General features: G+C 37.2%; 1 protein-coding gene across 1 annotated transcript in view; it reads left to right on the top strand.

Annotated features, from left to right (window-relative positions):
• EYS (eyes shut homolog) overlaps positions 1-21,904 on the top strand; it is an 871,663-nt gene that overhangs the window by 123,646 nt on the left and 726,113 nt on the right. The window contains exons 7-8 of the mRNA XM_070932259.1: positions 2,613-2,727; positions 12,048-12,207. Of these exons, the coding sequence (XP_070788360.1) occupies positions 2,613-2,727; positions 12,048-12,207 (275 nt within the window). The remainder of the gene's footprint in view (positions 1-2,612; positions 2,728-12,047; positions 12,208-21,904) is intronic.

A 21,904-nucleotide genomic window follows, 5' to 3' on the forward strand; every position in this document is an offset into this window, starting at 1 on the left:
ATTAATGCTGGATCTGAAGTTACCAAAGGCAAAGATAAGATAATTAGTGTTGCCCCATGTTCATGTTGTCTGCATGTGTGGATATAAATTGTGGGGTTGCTGGTGCTCCCTGAGCTTGGTGGTTTTCTTGTAGACATTTCATTACCAAACTAGGTAACATCATCAGCGCTAGAGGGGAATGGGGTTCACTCTTATTGCATATAAATTGTAAAAAGACAGAGTTACATAAAATAACATGATTCCAAAGGCAAAGCAAAGGAACACCTATTGATTGCAGCTCCTTTGCTTTCAGGAATCTTAGGCACCAAGAGGAACTAGATAAGAGACAAGGATTGTTGTTGAGGATTTGGGAAATCTTGGAGCCAGGAGATTTGGGGAGCTCAGACTGGGGCTGGGGGAACTAACAAGAAATTCTTTGTGTCTTAAAAAAGAATGTGCACACATCTTCAGGCGTTTATGAGTGTCTCCCTGTTTTCATTTCTTCATAAGTGTGCAAACAAGCATATATTTGCATTTGCATTGCATTTTGCAAGATGGAGATTGGTTCAGAAATGTTGGTGATGTTTATTTACACATTTGATTTAACCATATCTCCAGTGGTGGAATTCAAATAATTTAACAACCGGTTCAACCATGTGTCAGGTTGGCTGTCGTGGGATGCATAGCCCATCCCTTTCCTCTAGCTCTGTTGCACATGCGGGATGAGCCTCCTGTGATGGCCAACCTGACCCTGGGCAAACCAGTTGTTAAATCCCCCCACCCCACCCGACCCGCTATCAAAGTGGATCCTGGGCGCTGCACTGTGCTACAATGGAGAAACAGGCAATGGAGTGACCCCCATGAGAGAAGGAGGAGGGAAAGTGGCCTTCTCTTTCCCTTGCGCCAGCTGCTCCATTGCCTTTTTCTCCATTGCAGTGCAGCGCAGTGCCTAGGATCCACTTTGATAGTGGGGAGGTGGGTAATTTAACAACCGGTTTGCCCAAACTGGTACAAACCGGCTGAATCCCACCACTGCATATCTCCCAATTCTCCCTTTTCAAAACCAGATCTTTGGAGTGATCTTGGTGCTCTTGAACTATTTATTGAGTCCTGATTTCCACTGAAAACGGAAGGATTCTTGAAACTGACAGAGCTGGTAAAACAGGAGGGCATCACCATTTGAACACTGATAATAGAACAGAACCGATGCTGCAGTGAAAACTGCCAGCTCCTATTCAAAAAAATGGATGCTGCTCCTGAGTTACTGCAGATAAGAAATATTTTTTCCTTTTAAAAGAAAATCTATAATTATAACTAAGGAAATAGAATAATACTCATATCATTATCCACTCATCATTGCTTCCTCAAGCCAGTGTCTGTCAGTTATTGACAACTGTTAGCATACCAATTATATAGTGATCATTAGCTAAGTGTCCTAAATCTCATTTGTCATTACTTCCCTCCATTTCTCAGTAATAGAGCCATCTATTCTAATAGCTTCCCCAAGATGCTGTACAGTTTGTTATTATCTATTTAGCTCAAGGTTGATGATATATATATGAGTTCCAGAAGGTTGTATTTAACACTGACATAAAGGCATTTAATCAATAAAGGGTGGATGGGTGGGAAATCCTTTTTACCAAAGTGTACCTCACCTGGCTAAATTATTAGCAGCAGGGAGCCTGAATTTGTTATTGTTCTAATCAAGTCCTGCTGAAATTACAAGAAACATACCGTGGAAATGTGGTTTTTGGTGGAACCTGGAATGAATGAAATAGAATTAAATGAAATTTAATTAAAATTTCAGAATTAAATTTCAGAACTAAATGAAATTGAATTAAATAAAATAGCACCAAAAGGCAAGACAAAAAATAATGGTTGGAAAGTAACCTAGAACTAAGGAGGAATTTTCTAATGGTGAGAACAATTAACCAGTGGAACAACTTGCCTTCAGAAGTTGTGGCAGCTCCATCACTGAAGGCTTTCAAAAAGACTGGGCAACCATTTGTCTGAAATGGTATAGGGCAGGGGTGTCAAACTTAAGGCACACAGGCCAGATTTGGCCTGTGGGGTACTTACCCTATTTCCCCCAAAATAAGACATCACCTGATAATAAGCCCAATCGGGCTTTTGAGCGCATGGCAATAAGGCCAAGTGCTTATTTCAGGGTTCAAAAACAATATAAGACAGGATCTTATTTTCGGGAAAACATGGTAGATCTTGCCTGTGGGGCTGCCTTAGAAACAGCGAAGGATCTGCCTGACGGTCCTCCTGAGCTCCGTTTTCACTGACAGAGCACTTGGGCTACCACAGGCACCCCTGACACGAGTGACTTTAAGCTGGCCATGCCCCCCCTTGCCATGCCCCCCCCCCAAGGTCAAACACAATCCTGATGCGGCCCTCAATGAAATCAAGTTTGACACCTCTGCAGCCCTCAATGAAATCATACTACAAGTTTGATACCACATAGGAACAGGAGTCCCTATACCCCTGGTATAGGGACTCCTGTTCAAGCAGGGGGTTGGGCTAGAAGACCTCCCAGGTTCCTTCCAACTCTATTATTCTATGTTCTATGTTCTATGAATTTGCATTTCAAAATTCAAGTCTTCTGAACTCTGTTGCTGTATTTACAGCTGCATGCCAAGCTACACTGGAAGAAACTGTGAGGAAGTAATTGACTACTGCAGGTTACTCAGCATCAGCTGTCTGAATGAAGGATTGTGTCTCAATATAATTGGAGGATTCAGTGTAAGTAATTTAATATGGTAAATAAATTTCTGGGGTTTGAAAAATAGGAAAACTTCAACCATAATCTGAGAAATATATTATCTGTTGGAGAATCAAAAAAGAACAACACATTGATGTATTTGTTATATATAAATACATTTCACTCAGTAACACAAGAAGCATTCACTCAGGTAATATGGATTTTTACTTGGTTATCTGTTAGGATAATTAGATATCAGTTTTACCCTTGAAAGAATATGTGGCTAATCTTTGGAGCCACCCCCCCCCCCCACACACACACATTCCCACTGAGATAAAACTTTGGTAATATAATATTAATTTTACGTAAAGGGGGAAGAAAACCCTTTATGGACAGATCTTTGCATTTTTCACCAAAATTTAGTTGGTAACTTAATCAAGCACTTAATCCAAAAAATTGTAGGGAATAAATCGTATTTCATCTTTCATGACCACACTTCAGTAAAGGATTGAATCATGTTGCTTTCCATTTCTGTCTGGCATGCATGGGGATTAAAAATAAGCGAGAGAAAGAAATAATAGTGAGGATAGCTCTTGAAAGGGTAAAATTGATTCCTTGTGAATTTGGCCTGTGCCCTGACTAGGACTAAGTCCTATTCAAATGATGTGGAGGAAACAATTGGAGGCTTATCTTCCTTAAATGCATCTGCTGTGCTTGGAGTTTTCTGTAGGTTTTGTCAGGTTTTACAAACATGAGTGTAACAGACAGCCCTCTTGTCGCTTAAAAAAAAAAAACTTGTTCAGCAGTCATGAGTAAAAAATAACTCTGGGTACCACAAGGAGTCGGAAATTTATTCCTTCATCTTTCTGTACCAGATCAGACATTTCTTCAGCCCTGGCTGAGGGCAAAATTCACTCAGTTATCATGCTTGTGGCCTACTACCTAGGCTGTTTAAGAGTTTAGTGCTTTTTGGAAGAAATAGCATGACTGACAGGTGCAGAGAAGGGATTACATGAAGCAAGAAAGAAGGGAAGTTTGTCTCTTGACCACCTACCATCCTTTTAGTCCAATCCTGTCTCACCACAAATTAAAGGGAGTGATCAGTGGTTGTTGTTTTTCTTAAAAACATTTTTTATTAAATTATTAAGTGTTATAAAATACAAAAGTAAATAAAAGAGCAGTGAGGAGGGAGGGGAAAGGGGAAAGAGAAGTGAGGAAAGGTATGGAAAAGGAAAGAAAAAGAAGCATTGACTTCCGACTCTCTCTGTTGCAGTAGAATCAGGCATTAGCATCAAATCACAGCTTTTTGCTTTTCCATAATAAAATGAGCAAGTCATTTCTATAAAGATCTATCAATCTAATCTAAAAAACCCAAAGTCAAAGTTACGTTCTTTTCCACCTCAAGTACGAAATTCAGAAGTGGTTTCCATGTGGAAACAAAAGTACTTATGTTCTTTTCTTTAATCAGAATCAGTGGTTGTTTTTTAGACTGGAATGAGATGCTGGGTAAGATGGGAAAGCAAGCCAGGGAAATGGCTTAAATATCTCACATTAAATCACTGAGGACAGCATCATTTGCCAGCTTTATTGCTGGGAAATAAAAAGATTATTGGAAGACGTATAGCTTAAACTGGCATAATTTTCTTCAAATTCAAGGAAAAGTCTATTCCCCCCCCCTAATTTACAAGAAACAAAACTTTAATAGACCAATAACTTACATGAATTGGTATATGGATGTGTCAAATTGTGGAAGGCCAAACATCTTACCATTCCTTTAAAGCTGCATGGATGTCCCTAAATGCCTCTGTCAAAAGGAGTGGGAAACAATTTGAGAGATATCTGTAAAAGGCTTAGCTCATGATATATATTCTTTGTAATGTCACAGGGCAAAAGGGTAGGCTAATGTTCCTTGACTGCTCTCATCTTAAGAGAGAGCGTATCTTCATCATTCTGTAAGTAATCTTCAAATTGCACAGCCGAAGGGCAAATATAAAGTGTCTTAAGAGAGAAAAAAAAATCTTTAAAAGTGAGAAATTAAAATGTGATACGGCAAATGGTAAATAGCCTATTAAATTGAACTGCTAAAATGGAAATCCATTCGTCAAGTCATCTTCAGAAGTTCTATGCAGAGCTAATACAGAAGCACATAAGACACCCTGCCTCTTGTAATAATGAACAAATTGCCATCCTTTTTTTGGCTGTTATTAGCAAGAATGTTTTTGAGAAGGATTTGAGAGGATTTTAAAAGCTACTGCTGGCTACTGCTTAGAAAAAAAAATTAAATCTCAATTGAGAAACCAGGGAAAAACAAATCCTTATGCTATCTGGTAAACAGACCCTAACCCTGAAAGATCTACCAATTTCACAAAATCCTGCTGCATTAACATTTACGAGTTAATATTGATTTACCAATTGTTATTACAATGCCCGGCACTGATGAACTTCATTTTGTTTCTCAACAGCTGTAAAACTGTAAATACCATTGTCCTTTGAAGTTAATCTTGACAGATCATCTTTGCTTAAAGCTTAATCGCATTTTCTTTTCTTTTATCGCTAGAGTAAATCGTACAGTACCGAATATGCTTCTTGTCTAGCAGGGGGGTTTTGGTGGAAATGTCATGTTACAAAACTGAAAAATGATTAGCTTGTGGTACCTTGACTCTGGAAGAGAATTTCAAAGGAAGACCTTCTGGATGTCTTTAAAACAGACCCTGGGAGACTTTATTACTTTAAATACATTTTTTCTAATTCTTCTATTCTTATTCATTTGATTCCTAAAAAGGTTTTCTTGCCCGTAATATTTCATTTCATTTATAATCTACCTACAGTATGATTTATGAGGAAAGAAGGTGTAAAAATGCTGAAATTAATAGCATACTGTATCTGGGTGTAATAATGCCCAAAGGACTTCTTTTCTGCACAATGCCTTCAAGATGAACTTATTTTAAGAGATTAAAACACAGAACTGTCCTCCTTGAATTCTTCCCATGCCTTTCAAATTTATTTTAAAATGTTACTGTTTCCCAAAAAACTTATAAATATTTATACCGAGGGAAGAAAAATAATAATAAATCACAGCAAAAGAATGCATAAGGGCAAGCAAACTGCAAATTCTTTTTAAAACAGCTTGACAAAATGGGATGTTTTCATAAATTTTGAATCTTCCCTGGAAGACATATCTAGCTGGCCTTGTCTGAGCATATATATACTTCCACCATTCTGTGTCACTGTAGCCAGTAGATTGAATGGAAACCAGGGGTGAAATCCAGCAGGTTCTGACAGGTTCTGGAGAACCGGTAGTGGAAATTTTGATCAGTTTGGAGAACCAGTAGCGGAAATTTTGAGTAGTTCAGAGAACTGGCAAATACCACTTGTGGCTGGTCCCAGAGTGAGGTGGGAGTGGAGTTTTTGCAATATCGTTCCCCCAGGAGTGGGGAGGGAATGGGGGCTTTGCAGTATCCTTCCCCTGCCATATCCACCAAGCCACACCACACCCACCAAGCCACGCCCACAGAATCAGTAGTATAAAAATTTGGATTTCACCACTGATGGAAACTGACCGAAAAGCCAAAGTATTTGATCTTATAAATAATGAAAGGTGCCATTGTTCTGGGACCATGTTATGTCCCACGTATATTTTATTATTGAGTAAAAGACTTAAGCACAAGGAAATTGATAAGACTTCTTCACTTCAACCATAGATAGAGTTATAAATGTTTTCTGCTGGTTAAAGACCTAAAAGCAGGCCATAAAATGTCAGCAAATTGCCAAGGAAAGAAGATAACATTGCCCACTGTTGTCTAAAGATTGGATCAAGGCAAGTGGACCAAACTTTGTGAATCTGAGTTGTTTTGTTGCTCATCCAAGCAATTTCATCAGTCAGAGCAAAATTAGTTAGAGAGTCAGAGAGTTGTTAGAATATGCCAAATCTTGCCACACCAACTTTAGGGCTTTCTAAAGACTAAAGACTAAAGACTTGCAATATGTCAATGAAGACTCAATTATCCAAGCCAAAGGTATCTGAAGGTTAAATCATGGCAACTGGACCATACTTTGTAAATCTGAGATGTTTCATTGCCCATCCAAACAATTTCATCAGTCAGTGCAAATTTACAAAGCTTGGTCCAGTTGCCATGATTCAACCTTTAGATGCCTTTGGCCTGGATGATTGAATCTTCATTGCCATATTCCCCATTGTTTTTTCAGTGGAAAAACAATTAAGCTAAGTGTGTAAACCTTCTTTTAGAAGTTAAGTCACCAATACACACTTAATGAAACATTATGTACAATGACCTACGAAAGTCTTTTGTGCCAGGTTAATCAAAAATTGTTTTCCAGGTTCTTAAATCCCAAGAAAACAATGAATGTATTCAGCATATTACTTAGCACACTCAGTTTGTTAGAATGATGCGATTAGTATAAAGACATTTCTAGATAGTAAGATGGAAGAGGAAAACTACCTGCATCTCTTAATTGTCTGTAAGTTCAAATTACTGCTTTCATATAAACAAAACAAACAATAGGTTCTGTTTTTAAAGTGTCTCTACACACCCTGTGATTGTTATGTGCCCACCCACAGTACAAGCAGTATGTATCGTTGCTGATAAATGTTCATGCGGTATTACTTTGAACTTGCTACTCAAAGTCACTTCTGTATTCATTCGCTAGCAGTAATTAGTCTGTTTTCTGTGACAAAAGGCAAGTAACACTCCCTGTAGGAATTGCTTAGAAAGATAACATTTTAGAGTTGGTTGTGCAGTTTACAGAATCTATTGCATGCTATATGATTTGGGATTTCAAAGTCATCAGAAAATGCTGCTGACATCCAAAGATCTGAGACCTTCTATTCGTCAATCCGGAGCTCTTTTATTGGCTGCCGAGACCTTTCCTGGAGGCCTCTGATGGCTAAATGAGGCCAGGGATCAGCAGGCATGTCAATCTTGAGCCCATTTCTCAGCTGCAGACGGCTCTCCTGAAAGCCTCTGACAGTGAAATGGAGGCTGGGGAGACACACGCAAGTGGCAGCAAGTGGCTCCAGAAGAAGGGGCCAGAAAGGCGAGGCCTGGCTGCAACTAATAAGCAGCTCCACCCCACCCCACCCATCCTCACCCTCAGTTGATTTTTACCAGTGCACCTCGCACCTCCCCCTGAAACCAGGTGCAATGGAGTGGGCGGGTTCTTAAGTAGGGTTTATTTGGGGGGTAGGGCTTATATTGGGGTCACGTGTAAATATCAAGCTAGGGCTTATTTTCAGGATAGGTCTTATTTTCAGGAAAACACAGTAGTGTTTAAGTAGCAGGACATTTCATTGTAGTAAGTAATCTTTTATTCACCCTCTTATGAAGACAAAACAAGTTTTAGACAAAGAAGGTGAAGATGCAAGAAATCAGCCCATGGCTATTATTACTCTACCTGAATTTGGCAGAGGAGGGGCAGACAAACTGACAGCTGGTATGCCATGTGGCATGTCACAAAAATTTTGGATATCCAACCTATCTTCACTCTTCCTGCCCCAAAGGATGCTAAATGCATGCATCCATTCATTACAAAGGCCAACGTAATTGAGCAGCTCTAAATGGGATAATATGTCCCAAACCTCCCTAGAAACCTTTGTGCTGTCTTTTTTCTTAGCAAGAAGAGAAAGCCAATTCCATTTTTGACAACTGTATGGTTACTGGGGCCTTTGTAAAAAACAAAAAACATGCAACAATTATATCATTACCACTTCAGTTACTCAGATTATGGGGAAGTGCAGCAGGAGATCAGCAGGTGCAGCAAGAATAGAGCTGCCAGATGGCTGTTAGATGAATTTGTTAAGGAAAATAAACAATTCCTGACAACTTTTCTTCAGATCTAATACTGGACAGGCCAATTGGGAAGCAGACTTCAACAGATGAATTGCCCAGCTGCCCAATATGGAAAAAAAAACCAAAAACCCAGGGCAGGATAACCCTTCCTTTCTATCAACTAATCCTAAATTTGGATTGCAGGTGCTGTTTTGCAGAAAATTGAATTAAGCATCTTTCCAATACTGTACAAATCCATATACGCCCCCCCTGGTCTCAGAGGAAGGATGGTATTCCTCACTAGTACTTACAAGCGAATAAACCTTGCTTAACCTGATAGCAAAGTGGGCATGGAGGGAGAGGTTAGCATATATTCGCTCCGAGCCAACAGATGATTTGGATTTGGATTTAACACTTCTCTTCAGTTTAAGAAACTGGACAATTTCGTTGTGATTTTTTCATTTTTTAAGGGGTCTTGTGTCTATATCAGTAGTGGGTTTCACTTACCTTCGCTACTGGTTCGGAATTGTGAGCATGAGGTGCTTCTGTGCAGAGCATCTGTGATGACATCCGGGCAGGTGGGCGGAGCCTCCCACCACTGCTGCTACTGGTTCGCCCACCACTGGTCTGTATATGTACAGTATATGCATGCATACATGCATCTTCAAACAGCATTGACTCCTGATAACTTCCTGATTAGTCCCTGAATTTTTCTTGGCAAGGTTTTTCAGAAATAGTTTGTCCTTGTCTTCTTCCAAGGGCTGAGAGAGAAGGACTGGCCCAAGGTCACCCAGCTGGCTTTATGCCTAAAGTGGGACTAGAACTTCCGGTCTCCCAGTTTCTAGTCTGATACCACTTCAATGTCTTAATCACCAAATTCTAAGGTATAATAGCTTAACAGGATGATAATAATTTCTTGAGGAAACTAAGAAAAATCAATGGCAAGCTTTCACAGGTTTGAATACTGTTACTATTCTATTACCATTTTTTTTCCTTTTTATTATTCTGGTTTTTTGTGCTTTGATCTTTGAGAAAGGTATTTTTCTTAGATATTTCGACAGTTGATCATTACCTTACGATTCCACAAATATAGCCCTGGTCCAAAATTACAGAAGCCATAATTGCTATTGTTTGTGAAAAATTAAAATGTATTATTCATATTATCCAAAGCAAATGTGCACACATAGAAATGTGCACAACATATCTCATAAGATTTGAAGAACAGCTTGGATAACAGGTCTCTTCTAGAGTGTATTTTTTTAAAAACTGTTCCAGTTATGAAATGCTTATTAATACTTTATAAAGTAGTTGATACAGTAGATAAAAATAGCCATCTTTCCTCTTATTTACTGAATATTAAACTAAATGACTTACAGTAAATGAGTTACAATTAGTTTCAAACCCTTCTTTGGGTTAAAGAATGGGTTTTGTACCATTTGATTAATAGACTGTAGATTGTTTTCGTTCTTTGTTTCTTTTTGTTTTTCTCACTCCCCAATAGCATTTCAGCCTTCCAACAAGGAAGATGCCAAATTTTCTTCCTTCCAACAAGGAAGGTGCCAAATTTTGCTGCACCTTAGTAAAGATGATAGGTGCTTTACTGTCCTTTTAATTTGGGTCTTTTAAACATTTTTATTCAACCTTGATTCAAAGTTCCATTCCTTCAGGCTAAATTCTCAGTGGAATATACAAAAAAATAAAAAAGAGGTTTCTTTGAGATCCATCTTCTTATTTAAAAAAAAGACAGGCATCTTAAGACAAAGATCAGAAGTGTTACATTAATGCCCATTTCATGCTGAAGTTAAATTTTGGCAACTGCCTCCTGGGGCTTTGCCAAACTCATATCAAATAAATATATGTAACTTTTTTTGGTGTGATGCCAGCCCATCCTCCTTACAAAAGGATATTGAGATTTATGTCTGATTAAAAACAAGTGATAGGAAGAGCAATGAGTTCTGTTCATATACAGCTTTGCAGAATAAAATTGTTACTGCATCATTTCTACTTTTAACCAAGTCAAACTTTCCCCTTCCATTTTCTCCTGAACTACTTACTAGCCATGGTTCCCAGAGAAAATTATAAATTGCTGTATCAAAATTTAATAAATCCTAATATCTAACCATCACCAAATATAGGAAATAATTTAATTCAATTTCCAGCATAATAAAAATATAAACAAAAGATCAGAAATCACATAGGAAATAAAAATGGTACTAGTCAAATTTTGGGAATGGTAATTAAAAAATTGATATGGCAATTAAAAAACTATGGTAGATCCATTGGAAAGTCCCAAAATATGCCCACTAGGAATTAATAAGAGTTTTTATAAGAAATTGAAAACAATTATTTTCAGTGATCTGTCATTTTAATCTCCAAATGTTGAGAGGGAAAAATGTGAAATTTTGACAAGTGATGCATCAACAAGGAGTTATGTAAATATGCTGAAATTAAATCTGAATTTATATCACAGCGCATTCACATTGGTGCCATTTCCAGACTATATACATATCATATAACTTAGAATAAATTCTGATGCTTGCTTTAAAAGTTTCTCAGTGAATTTGAATAAATTTGGATTGAGATAATCTAAAGATCACAACAACATACAAATTTAAATTACAGCACACAATGAAATTTATGTTGGAAATTCTGTAATCCCAAGTGATTTCAAAATGGAAAGCAGAATTGGACCTGGTCAGTTCATAGACTGGAGTCTTCCAGGACATATTAGGCAATAAATTGGAAAGTTAAAAAAAAAAATCTCAAGAAAGCGATGCTAAATCATTCACATATTGTTGCCAAGAAAATCCCTATTATATATTCATCATGAACTGAATTTCATTAGAGGAATGTTTTAGCCCAGCTAGTCAACCTTAGCTAATATTAAAGAGTTAAGCAGGTTGAATTAGTTAATTCTTGACTGTGGAACCATCAGCATAAGGACTATAATGAATGGGTTCTACTTACCTTTACCACCGGTTCACAGCGGGAAGCTTCTGCGCATGTGCAGATCGCTGATGATGATATCCGGGGCGGTGGGCGGGGCTTCCCACCAGTTTTACTACCAGTTCTTGCGAACCGGTCCAAACCGGGGGCAACCCACCACTGGACTATAAGATTTATAAATAATCTGGAATTATTTTTTAAAAAAGGTATCCTTGAATATAGTCATATCAAACAATTTTGATAATGTTGCCAAGATAACAGCATGGATGCATCCATGAAATTTCCAGGAGTGAAGCCAAGATCAAGGTATAAGTTAAAAAGTTATAAAAAGTTATAAGTTATATAAGTTATAAAAAAAAAAAAAGTATCTATGCTCAGAATGAAATCCTAAACTATCTTCTGGAATTTAATGCCTTGGAAATATATTTAAAATTCTTGATCTAAATCATATTTCAGTGAGCTGCTATCACAGTTTGTCATCTGTCACTAATATTCCTATGTAATAAATTTAAGCAGACATGATGTTTATTAATTGTCTACATGAATATCCTAGTTCAATTAACCTTTGTTCCTTCTTTAAGCTATAATATCAGATAAGTTATTCAACCAAATTATTTCCTTCTCTTTAGTGCCTCTGTGCTCCTGGATGGACTGGACAATTTTGCCAATTTGTAGAAAATCCCTGCTTAATTTATCCAGCCAATTGCCACCCTGGAGCTACTTGTATTGATATAAGCCAATCAAAGTTGCAACCACAGACTAAATGCTTGTGTCTACCTGGTTTCACAGGTAAGAAAGATTTCTCTCTTTTTTTTCTCTAAGGGGAAAAAGTACTTTAGCGCTTAGAAGTGTTATGTGTTATGTTTACTTGTAATCAGAAATAAATATACATTTTTTGGGGGAAAAACCCACCTGAATGTGTACAGAATGCTGTTTTAGTGTAAAAAACTAGAAGACATTCTTAAATATTATTTTTAGTGAGCTCATGCTGAAGTAGCAGGAAGTCTGTATCTTGCTTTTTGCACAAAAAGCTAATAATAATAAATTGCTGAGTGATAAAGTACATGTCAGGCTTCATTCATGATTGATAATACCATTTTATATTATGCCATCCCTTCAAGGTTACTCAGTCCATATGTGTGTTGTACATTAATGACAGTAATTCAATTTGGGCAGTTAAGTGCGGGATCAAAAAAAAATTCATACAATTATATGAGACTTTAAAAGGTGATCAATTCCATCTGCTTCCTTTTGGACAAAGATAATTGTATCTACATTTATCTCTTAGATGGAATCTGTAATGCCTGCGTGAAAAGGGGACATTCTTGCTGCAGGACAAATTAGATGCTATTTTCTCTTTGCTTATTTACCACACTTAACTTTCTTACACACACTGCGTAGCTCTGATAAGAAGAACATGTACATTTTGATAGTGTTAATTCGACAGATTACATTTATGAAAATCTATCTCTTTTACCGTGTCCTGCAAAAGCTACTTCTTAAAATAAAGCTGGAGAATTAACTTGTATTCTGAATTTTGGTATAAAGGAATTGGTGGGATATGACTTTTAAATATAATTTATACACTAAATCCTGTCAGTTACACATAGATACATTCAATCCAAGTAAGTATGCTGCTGGCCTGCAGACTAAAATCCTCTGCACCATTGTGTGGCTGTGTGCCCCATTAAACTCCAGAGCCATAAATAAGATTTTTATGTCAAGTTCCATCTGTGCTACTGCCCCATCTTACATTTCTTCAGTTAATTTCCCTTCCATTACATGAAGAGTCATTCCTATTCTGGGCTGTTTTTTACACTATCAGTCCTCCAGTGTCCTGTAGCACATGGAAATCCAAGAATGAATTACAGAATAATTGATAGCAGGCAGTGTCTTACCTGATTTATTCATGGTTCTGTCACCACACCAGCCTGCCTTCTGTGCTAGAAATCTAGGACGTTGGATCAGTTTTAATTACCATGAGCCGATACTGGGCATCTCTCTGTATTTTTAATGAACGTTAATATTAAAACTGTTCTGAGGGTCTTACTATAGCCACAATGGTACAATGAACAGAACAGAATTGAATAAAATGGAATAAAATATGTTCTATGGTCAGGCAAGACTGCAACTGGATTTCCAACCTTAAGACAGACTGTCCCTGTGGGACTGCTCCATTTTTTCCCCCCTGTTCTTAAAGTTTTATAACATGAAAGTTATCAGTGAAGAAAAAGAAAAGAGAGCTAGAGAGAAGGGAAAAGGAAGAAGAGATTGAGAGAACATGTGCTGTGTAGTACAGGCTGGGTCTCAAGGTTGGAAAGACTATAAATCACTATATCAGGAATGAAAAAGTAAAATGGGTGAACATGATTCAAGCTGCAACCTTAAAGTTATTTAGCAGCATGTCTAATTTAAATAAATAAGATTTACTTGTAGGTAGACCGCTGATTACTGTGAATGAAGAATGCACTTTGCTGAACATGTGCTTCACATGAATGATTGATGTCCAGCAAAGACTGCAATCAATTGGATACTACCAAATGGTTGGAGAAAATGAGGAAGGCCAAAGAAAACTTGGTGCCAAACATTTCAGGAAGATCTGAAAAACAGATCCCTCTATTTTGCAGAGGGATCTGCAAATAAATAGAGGGAGAGTGTAGCTGTGGACCAAGAACTGTGGAGTATCCCAATGAGCTTTGCAAAGGATGTGAGAATACCGTGCATCTAACATAAGATGTGAAGAAACCTGAATAGGATAACAATGTGCATGCACTTATGCATGTGTGTGTATGTGTGTGTGTTTGTGTGTGTGTGTGTGTGTGTGTGTTTCCCTAAAAATAGAACCCAAAAGACACATTAGGGCTTATTTTCCAGTTAGGTCTTATTGTGGGGGAAATACAGTACTAAATGTGTCTGTCTGGCTGACAGTCTTAACTGGGACTTATTTGGGGGGTAGCGCTTATATTATGTGCATCCTGAAAAATCATGCTAGGACTTATTTTCAGGTTGGGTCTTATTTTCAGGGAAACAGGGTACATAAATACATATACATACAGTTTAATTTTAGTTTTATAGTTACATGTTATTTAAATGTAAACTTTCATTTCAAGGGATGATGACAAGGTCAGCCTTATTTTCAAGAGATCAAAATAACATAGCTGGTCTTGTAAATTGATAAGATTCCATTCCAGGTTAGTTGCTCAAGAATGATTACTCTTTTATCAGACCTCCCAACTTAACCTATTGAAATGAATGTGTAGAACACAGGCTGGGGAAGATTAACCTTGAAATAAAAATAAATGCAGTGTTAAGAGGAGAAATACAACCAACATCTGGTTTATAATGATTTTCTATTCAATCTCATAGTATCTGAGGCTTAGATCATGCCTGAAGTAGAAATTTTGGAAGTGAAATGAGGCGGAGTAGTCAGAGAAACTAAATAACGGATCAAAATACTTATTGAACTACCCCTTCTCCCCTCTCTATCTTGGCTATGAGTTGATAAGCTGCTCAGGTTTATTTGGTTATGATAAATCATAAATCAAATTGTGAATTGACTTTATTTTAAATTTGGGTCAGGTGTTCAGTAGAGTACTATAAAGATAGGTGTTAATCCAAATGTTACTTAACATTTTTATTAATGAACTGGAAGTCTGTCTAAGCAGTACATTATTCATATTCAACCTGTTGCACCAAAATGGAGGTGTGATAGAGGGTTGTGCCTTGAATGTGTCTAATATACAATCTAGCTATATCAACCATTATACCAAGTACTTTTAAAATTGTAAGACATAAGCATAAGGGTTTGCATAACCTCTCACCGGTATCTGAAGTATGAAAACTCAATTTAAACTGCAATTATGAGCTGGCATTAATCTGAGAAGTGAGTCTTCTCCTCCCTAGAATACGACAATTAGGACTGTGCAATCTAAAATGACAACTCTATTCGCTAAACAGGAGGTTCAGTAACAGATTGGAGGGATTCTGGATTTTGTACTCTGTGTGTTGTCTGTGTGTGTTGTGTCTCTATGTTGGTGTGCATGCACATATGAAAGAGGAAAAGAAGAGGACCGTTTAAAAATGCCTTGTGCATTGAAGAAATAATATGAACTGTTTCCTTATAATGTGAAGATGTAACATGATTAATCTGTTTCTTTTGGAACTGCTACATTATTAAATGTGCAATGGAACCTTGTGCCTTTGCTATAATCATGGACATCAGTTCTACTTGATGATTAATTTTTTTTGCCATTTTATTTATCTATAATGTCCTGGATTTAACACCCATCAAAAGTGAATAGGATGGCTCTTCTGTGTCTCATTTTAGTTGCCTTATTAAGGAGGCCATTAATTTCACTGTTTGTTCCTGAGCATCACATTAACATTGTTCACTTCAACCCTTCTTTAACCAAGAATCTAAGAAACTACAAAAAAGAGTAACAATATCATCTGATTGCTACAAATGTATAAAGAAATTAATTGGGGGTGTTTAATAAGGATGAAGTATTGTAATGTAAAAATATATTACTAATATAGTATGCCATTGCGCTACAAAATATTTGTCTAATGCTCAATAGGATTGTACAGTCAGTTCCTCATTAAGTACCTTGGATATGTGATGTAAAGAATGGATATTTTTTCCTCTGAAACTTTGTTTGGCTAAGTGGCAGCACCTAACTGATCTTGACTATCTTGAAATACAAAGTGGGATTAGATATGGCTAGATCTTAAATTGGAAATGACCATGGAAATAGCAATAGCACTTACACTTATATACCACTTTACAGTGCTTTCTAGCCCTCTCTAAGTTGTTTACAGAGTCAGCATATTGCCCCCAACAATCTGGGTCCTCATTTTACCAATCTTGGAAGGATGGAAGGCTGAGTCAACCTTGAGTCTGGTGAGATTTGAACTGACAAATTGAGGCAGCCGGCAGGCAGCAGAGGTAGCCTGCAGTACTGCACTCTAACCACTGCGCCACCGTGGCTCATTTATAAGGATAAATAAGAATAAGGACAACAGCAAAAGAAGCTATGTTGAAAAAAGCAGTGGCAATTCAATTGCATATTATTGCCAATTAAATTGCCTGGCTAGGTTCAATTCTCTTGATTGAAGAGAATATTTGTAGCTCAGGGTTGAATTGTGGAGTCCATGGTGCTCTCTGAGCTTGGTGGGGGGTTTTTTGCAGGCATTTCATTACCAAACTAGGTAACATCATCCGTGCTTATTATCAGTGAACCAGTGACCACCAAGCTCTTGGGCAGGCAATTATTATGTATCTTTAACACTTGCTCTTTGGCTGAATTGACCATTTATATGAAATCTATTAAACATCTTAAAATATTATGAAAATTCATTGTATGATCATCCTATGTTTTAAATTTAGATAAATTTTCTTTTCTTTTTTTTTTATCATCCACTTTATTGCTAAAATTGAGGGAACAATGCTTTTCTTTAACACACTCACTTGGATTAAGTGGTACTATTGTACTATTTATCTTAAAATAGAAAGCCTAAGGAAAAATAGAGATTTAACTTCAGGCAAATTATACTCTGTTCACATCCAGTGCTGAATTGTAAATCAGCCTATTTTGATTCTAGACTAAGATTTGCATTTTTTCCCCAGCTTGCACATGTGTCATTTGTTTCTTTCTTGTTCAACATATCCCATCTTGAAGGTATAAAACAAAACTCAAAGTTTTGTTATTGTTTTGTTATTTTTATCCAGGGAGTGAGTGAGGCCACAAACTCGCTCTTCCCCAATATTTATGCAGATAGCATGAAGACCAAGTTTAAACTAGGCACACATCAATACACACACACACACACACACACACACACACACACACACAGAGAGAGAGAGAGAGAGAGAGAGAGAGAGAGAGAGGGAGGGAGGGAGGGAGGGAGGGAGGGAGGGAGGGAGGGAGTACAATTCTCATTCTCAAAATGCCGAAGCCTCAGGATCAGATCTATCAAAAATACAGAAAGGTTTGTGAGTGGAATGGTTTCATTATTTACCTAGTTAAAAAAAAAGTAAAAATAAAACAGGTTGAGTCTATGTATGGAAACATAAGCCAGCATATTAATAGCAGAGAAACTAAGAGGAAATAGTGACTGTGTTATTCATCAACTCTGTGAATGTTAAACAGCTAAGGGCCAGTCCATGCAGTCCATGCAGGCAATATGCATTATTTAAATATTCTACAATTAGCAACGTAACATAACATAATTATTAAAGGTGGCTTATGGGAGGGCTATAGGTTCAGCTAGTAATAGTTAATATTTAAGCACTTATCAGATCTGACTCTGCTTAGCTGTTTGCGAGCAACCAAAGTTGCACAGCAAAGACTTTTTCTCTACTGTATAAATATTTTTATCCTCAAGATATAAAACCATACAAAATCAGCTACAGATAATTTGAATTTCCTTTTTTTTTCTTGTGCTAGCCACATAACTTTTACATAAAACATTTACATAAAAAAATAAGTTTATCGTTGCACTCTGATAGACATTTATTCCAAAATTTATTATGGTACTCCAAAATGATTTGCTGAAGCGTTATTCTAGAAAGAGCCAAAGAACCATGCATTTGTTTTTATTTCCTGAAATAAAATGAAAATGAGGCAATTTTTTTTGATATTATTATCATTGATATTAAAATGTTCTGGTTCTTTCTTTTGCACAAAATTATCGTTGGGCCTCAAGTATATATTCAGATTGATGAAGTTAAACAGGACACTGTTATGTTGTCAGTAATGAGATAATTTTAATTGAAGGGTTTTTCTACCTTTAAATCAAGTGCCCTCATAATCAATTCCTGCCAATATGGTCATTCTACATGCAAGGAGAGATAGTAATTAATTAAAGGAAGCGCCTTCAAGGACAATTGGTTGGCTATGTGCTACTTAAAAAAGAGCTGATGGGCTAGTTTTTTCTCCCTTCTTCTTCTTCTCTCAATGTCAAAAAATGGCATGCATTAAATATAATCTATCACTACTATAGTAGTGGCAAAATCAAGTAACTCTACTATAATACTCTAGTATTAGGCAGAATCAGGTGATTCAACCATCAGGTGTTTGCAATTAAAAACCAATAAAACTTTCTTGATTGAAAAGCAGGGGTGAAATGCTACTGGTTTCCACTGGTTCGGGTAAACCAGTAGTGATAAAAACTACAGTTTGGGCAAACCAGTAGTAAAAAAAAGTTACCAATTTGGGTGAACTGGTAGATAAAAAGCTACTGGTAAAGAAAGCTACTGGTTTGCCCAAACCGGTATTTCCGACGATCAGCTGTGCCGCACGGTTTATATTCATTAGAAAGCAGGAAATCCTGCTTTCTAGTGAAGCTAAATCGCACAGTACAGCTGTTCCCCCCTTCACTGTTCTACTTACCTTCCCAAGCCTCCTTTTTTCGTGCAAAGCGTGCATTTGATGTGTACTGCACATGCATGTGCCACATACTTTTGGCATGCACTGTGCATGCATGTGCACAGCGTGTGTTTGGTGTGCACAGCGCATATACGGGCAGTGAACCAGTGGCAATCCGTGGAGGATTTCACAGCTGTTGAAAAGTACATTCTTTTCTGAGATTCTGAGTTTTTGGTTTACTTACGATGTGTCTGCTATGGTTATCAAAAGAAAGAAAACTAGACAAGTGCATTGGGCACGGAAAAGAACAGGTTCTTGTAACATATTAGTGAAGGAAATTCTCTCAAGAATTTGTTGAACAAACTGTAATTATTAGGTAATTCTTATATTACATCAAGATACATATTTAACCATAGCTTATTCAACAAGGTACTTCAGACTAAACCTTCAAACTTCGTTTACTAACCATTTATGATTGCAATTATATGTTAGGTTCATCCAGAAGTAAATAAAACACTTTATAGTGTTTTATACACTAATCTAATGTATAATGTATAAATTCATCTAATGCCATCCATCAGTTTGACCCAAATCAGCAAAAGTTGGGCTTCTGCAGCTGAGAAACGAGCTCTGACTGTGCTTCTGGCAGCGAAACAGAGGTCAGGGGGCATTGCACACATCAATCTGGAGCTTGTTTCTCGGCTGTAGAGACCTGTCCTGAAGGCCTCTGACAGCAAAAAGCGGGAGCACCTTGCACGAGCAGCAGCAAGTAGCCGCAGAAGAAGTGGGCCAGCAGTGGCCACACGGGCTCCTGCTGGGTGGGGCTGTCAGTGCCACCGCCACGAGGTGAGAAAGTGGAAGATATCCCTCAAAAAGAAGACCTGGTGTCTCTTTTGGAGGGAAAAAATATATAAAACTGTGTCTTATATACTTGTACTTAAATCAGGACTTGCAGTAGTTATGATTGAACTTAATGAAGGAATCAGTATTTTGAGCATAGGATGTTCAGCAGATCATAGGACTATATGATGCACTGTCATATTTTCCTTCACTATATGATGCACTGTCATATTTTCCTTCACAGAGTTACCTAAACTCCAGGTAGAATGATCCTCTTTGAGGCAGCATCTTGACTCAAAAATGTGAGCACTAGATGCCAGCATTGCCAGTCATGAGCACTAAATTGGTCTGCTTGGGTTCCAGCAACCACTTTGAATCAATGAAAAAGTATTCTATGTGCATTTATACACAAAAGGTAATAAAGCAGCCAATTTAATATCATACAGTAGCTTCCATTCAGTACCTAGTAGAGCCACATGGAAAGGGTACTTCATCAAAGCCATGACTGAAAGAAAGTCTTTCGAAACTTTTGCCCAGACTTAATGTTATATATTATTTAAAACTGAAATGATTTGTAATACTGAGATAACTAGAGTATTAGAAACTCCCCCCCCAAAAAAAGGGGGGGGAATGAAAAATCTGGAGACAGTCTTAAGGCCAGTTCATGTAATGAGCCCTGCTACAACGCAACCTATTGCGCTCACAGTATGCCTGCAGCACAGAGAAAATTTAGCCTATTTCCTTTATGCCGGTCTTCCCTGCTGCTTGCTGCAATATGCAGGCTGGGAATTGCGGAGCATACTGATGAGTCAGTCTTTCCAATTAAGAACGCATTGAAGGCATGAGTTATGCCTCTGAAAATACGCTCTTTGTGAAGTAGAGGTGCTGTTGTTTGATAGTGATCAGCCAAATAATCTGCTTACTTTCAACAAGCCACTATCAGGGGGGCTGGAAGTGCTGTTCACACCAAGCATAGTAGCTCTCTCTGAGTCCCCAAGAAGAGAGGTAACTGGGAATAATATTTAAATCCAACATTACTAAGGATCTCTCCGGAGAAAATGTCTCATTCTTTTCTGCCTGGAATCAGAATATGATCCAGACAATGCAGGAGAAGAATAAACAAGGACAGCATTATTAGAGGGGAAGGGTTGGTCATGAGAAAGATAAGTAGGATAGGATAGAGTGAAGAACTATGCAGCAGGCATGGTTGAGAGTAGAGCGGGGTTAAGAAGGAGGAATAAGCATTACATAGCTAAGGTTCCCAGTTTGATAGATGCTTGCAAACCATGAATTATGGATTTGAATGTAAGAAAACGTGGCATAGTGTTTCATTTGAATGAACCCATTAACATCTCAACAGAGATGTTCCAAAATTTCAAGATGTTCAGTGAAAATTATTTCCAGGCTGGGAAGGATTGTTTAGAGAAAGAAGCCAATTGAGCTCAGTGGCACATATGTCAAAGTCAATATGCTTAACAACTACAATTTCCTATTGGATTATTTATACAACATTTTGTTTGCAACATCTAGCTAAGCCAAATAAGATGCCAGATTTTATTATGATAAGCATTGTTAAAACTAAAGCACAAGCAAAATGGTTTTAAAAACAAAGCATAGACTGTATAGTAAAAAGCAAGTAAATCACTGAACTATATTTGCACTTTCTTTTTTTTAAGGGTTATAGCTTGCTTTAATAATATTTATTTAACTACAAAACATGAGAATCCAATGTATCTTTTACAGTAGTTCTATGTCAGATTCAATTTAAACCTTGCCCAAATTTTGGTGCAGCTATATCCACTTGTAATTTATAAATACCTCACTATTAAGAGCAATCAGTTATTAAACAATTACATTGCTCTCAGTGTTCTACAAATCAGAATGTATTTGAGCTAGTTTATTATGCTTTCATTTCTGAACTTTGTGGCAGAGTGGAATAAATGCCAAAGCAAATCAGATGTTAGTGATGAAATGGAAAGCTTCATCCAGCCCACCCCTCCCAGTTAAGAACAATAGATAATGATCTAGAATTTTTCTTCTCCATTTGTTCATTGTATAAAAGAAAAGAGCTTCAAGGAAATGTAAAGAAAAGACAAGAAGGAAATGAAACAGAATTGAAAATATGTGCTTTCATATCAAACTCACCAAAGAAGAATTATAGTCTCGAAATAGAAAACACAACTACAACGTCTGATTAACTCATTTGTAGCATTTATAATATCTTACTGAAAAAAGTACATTATACTTTTAAGGTTAATACAGGTAGTCCTCAACTTACA

This window comes from Pituophis catenifer, unplaced genomic scaffold (assembly GCF_029215685.1).
Source record: "Pituophis catenifer annectens isolate HBS135680 unplaced genomic scaffold, rPitCat1.0.hap2 SCAF_1, whole genome shotgun sequence".
Classification (NCBI taxonomy): Eukaryota; Metazoa; Chordata; class Lepidosauria; order Squamata; family Colubridae; genus Pituophis; species Pituophis catenifer.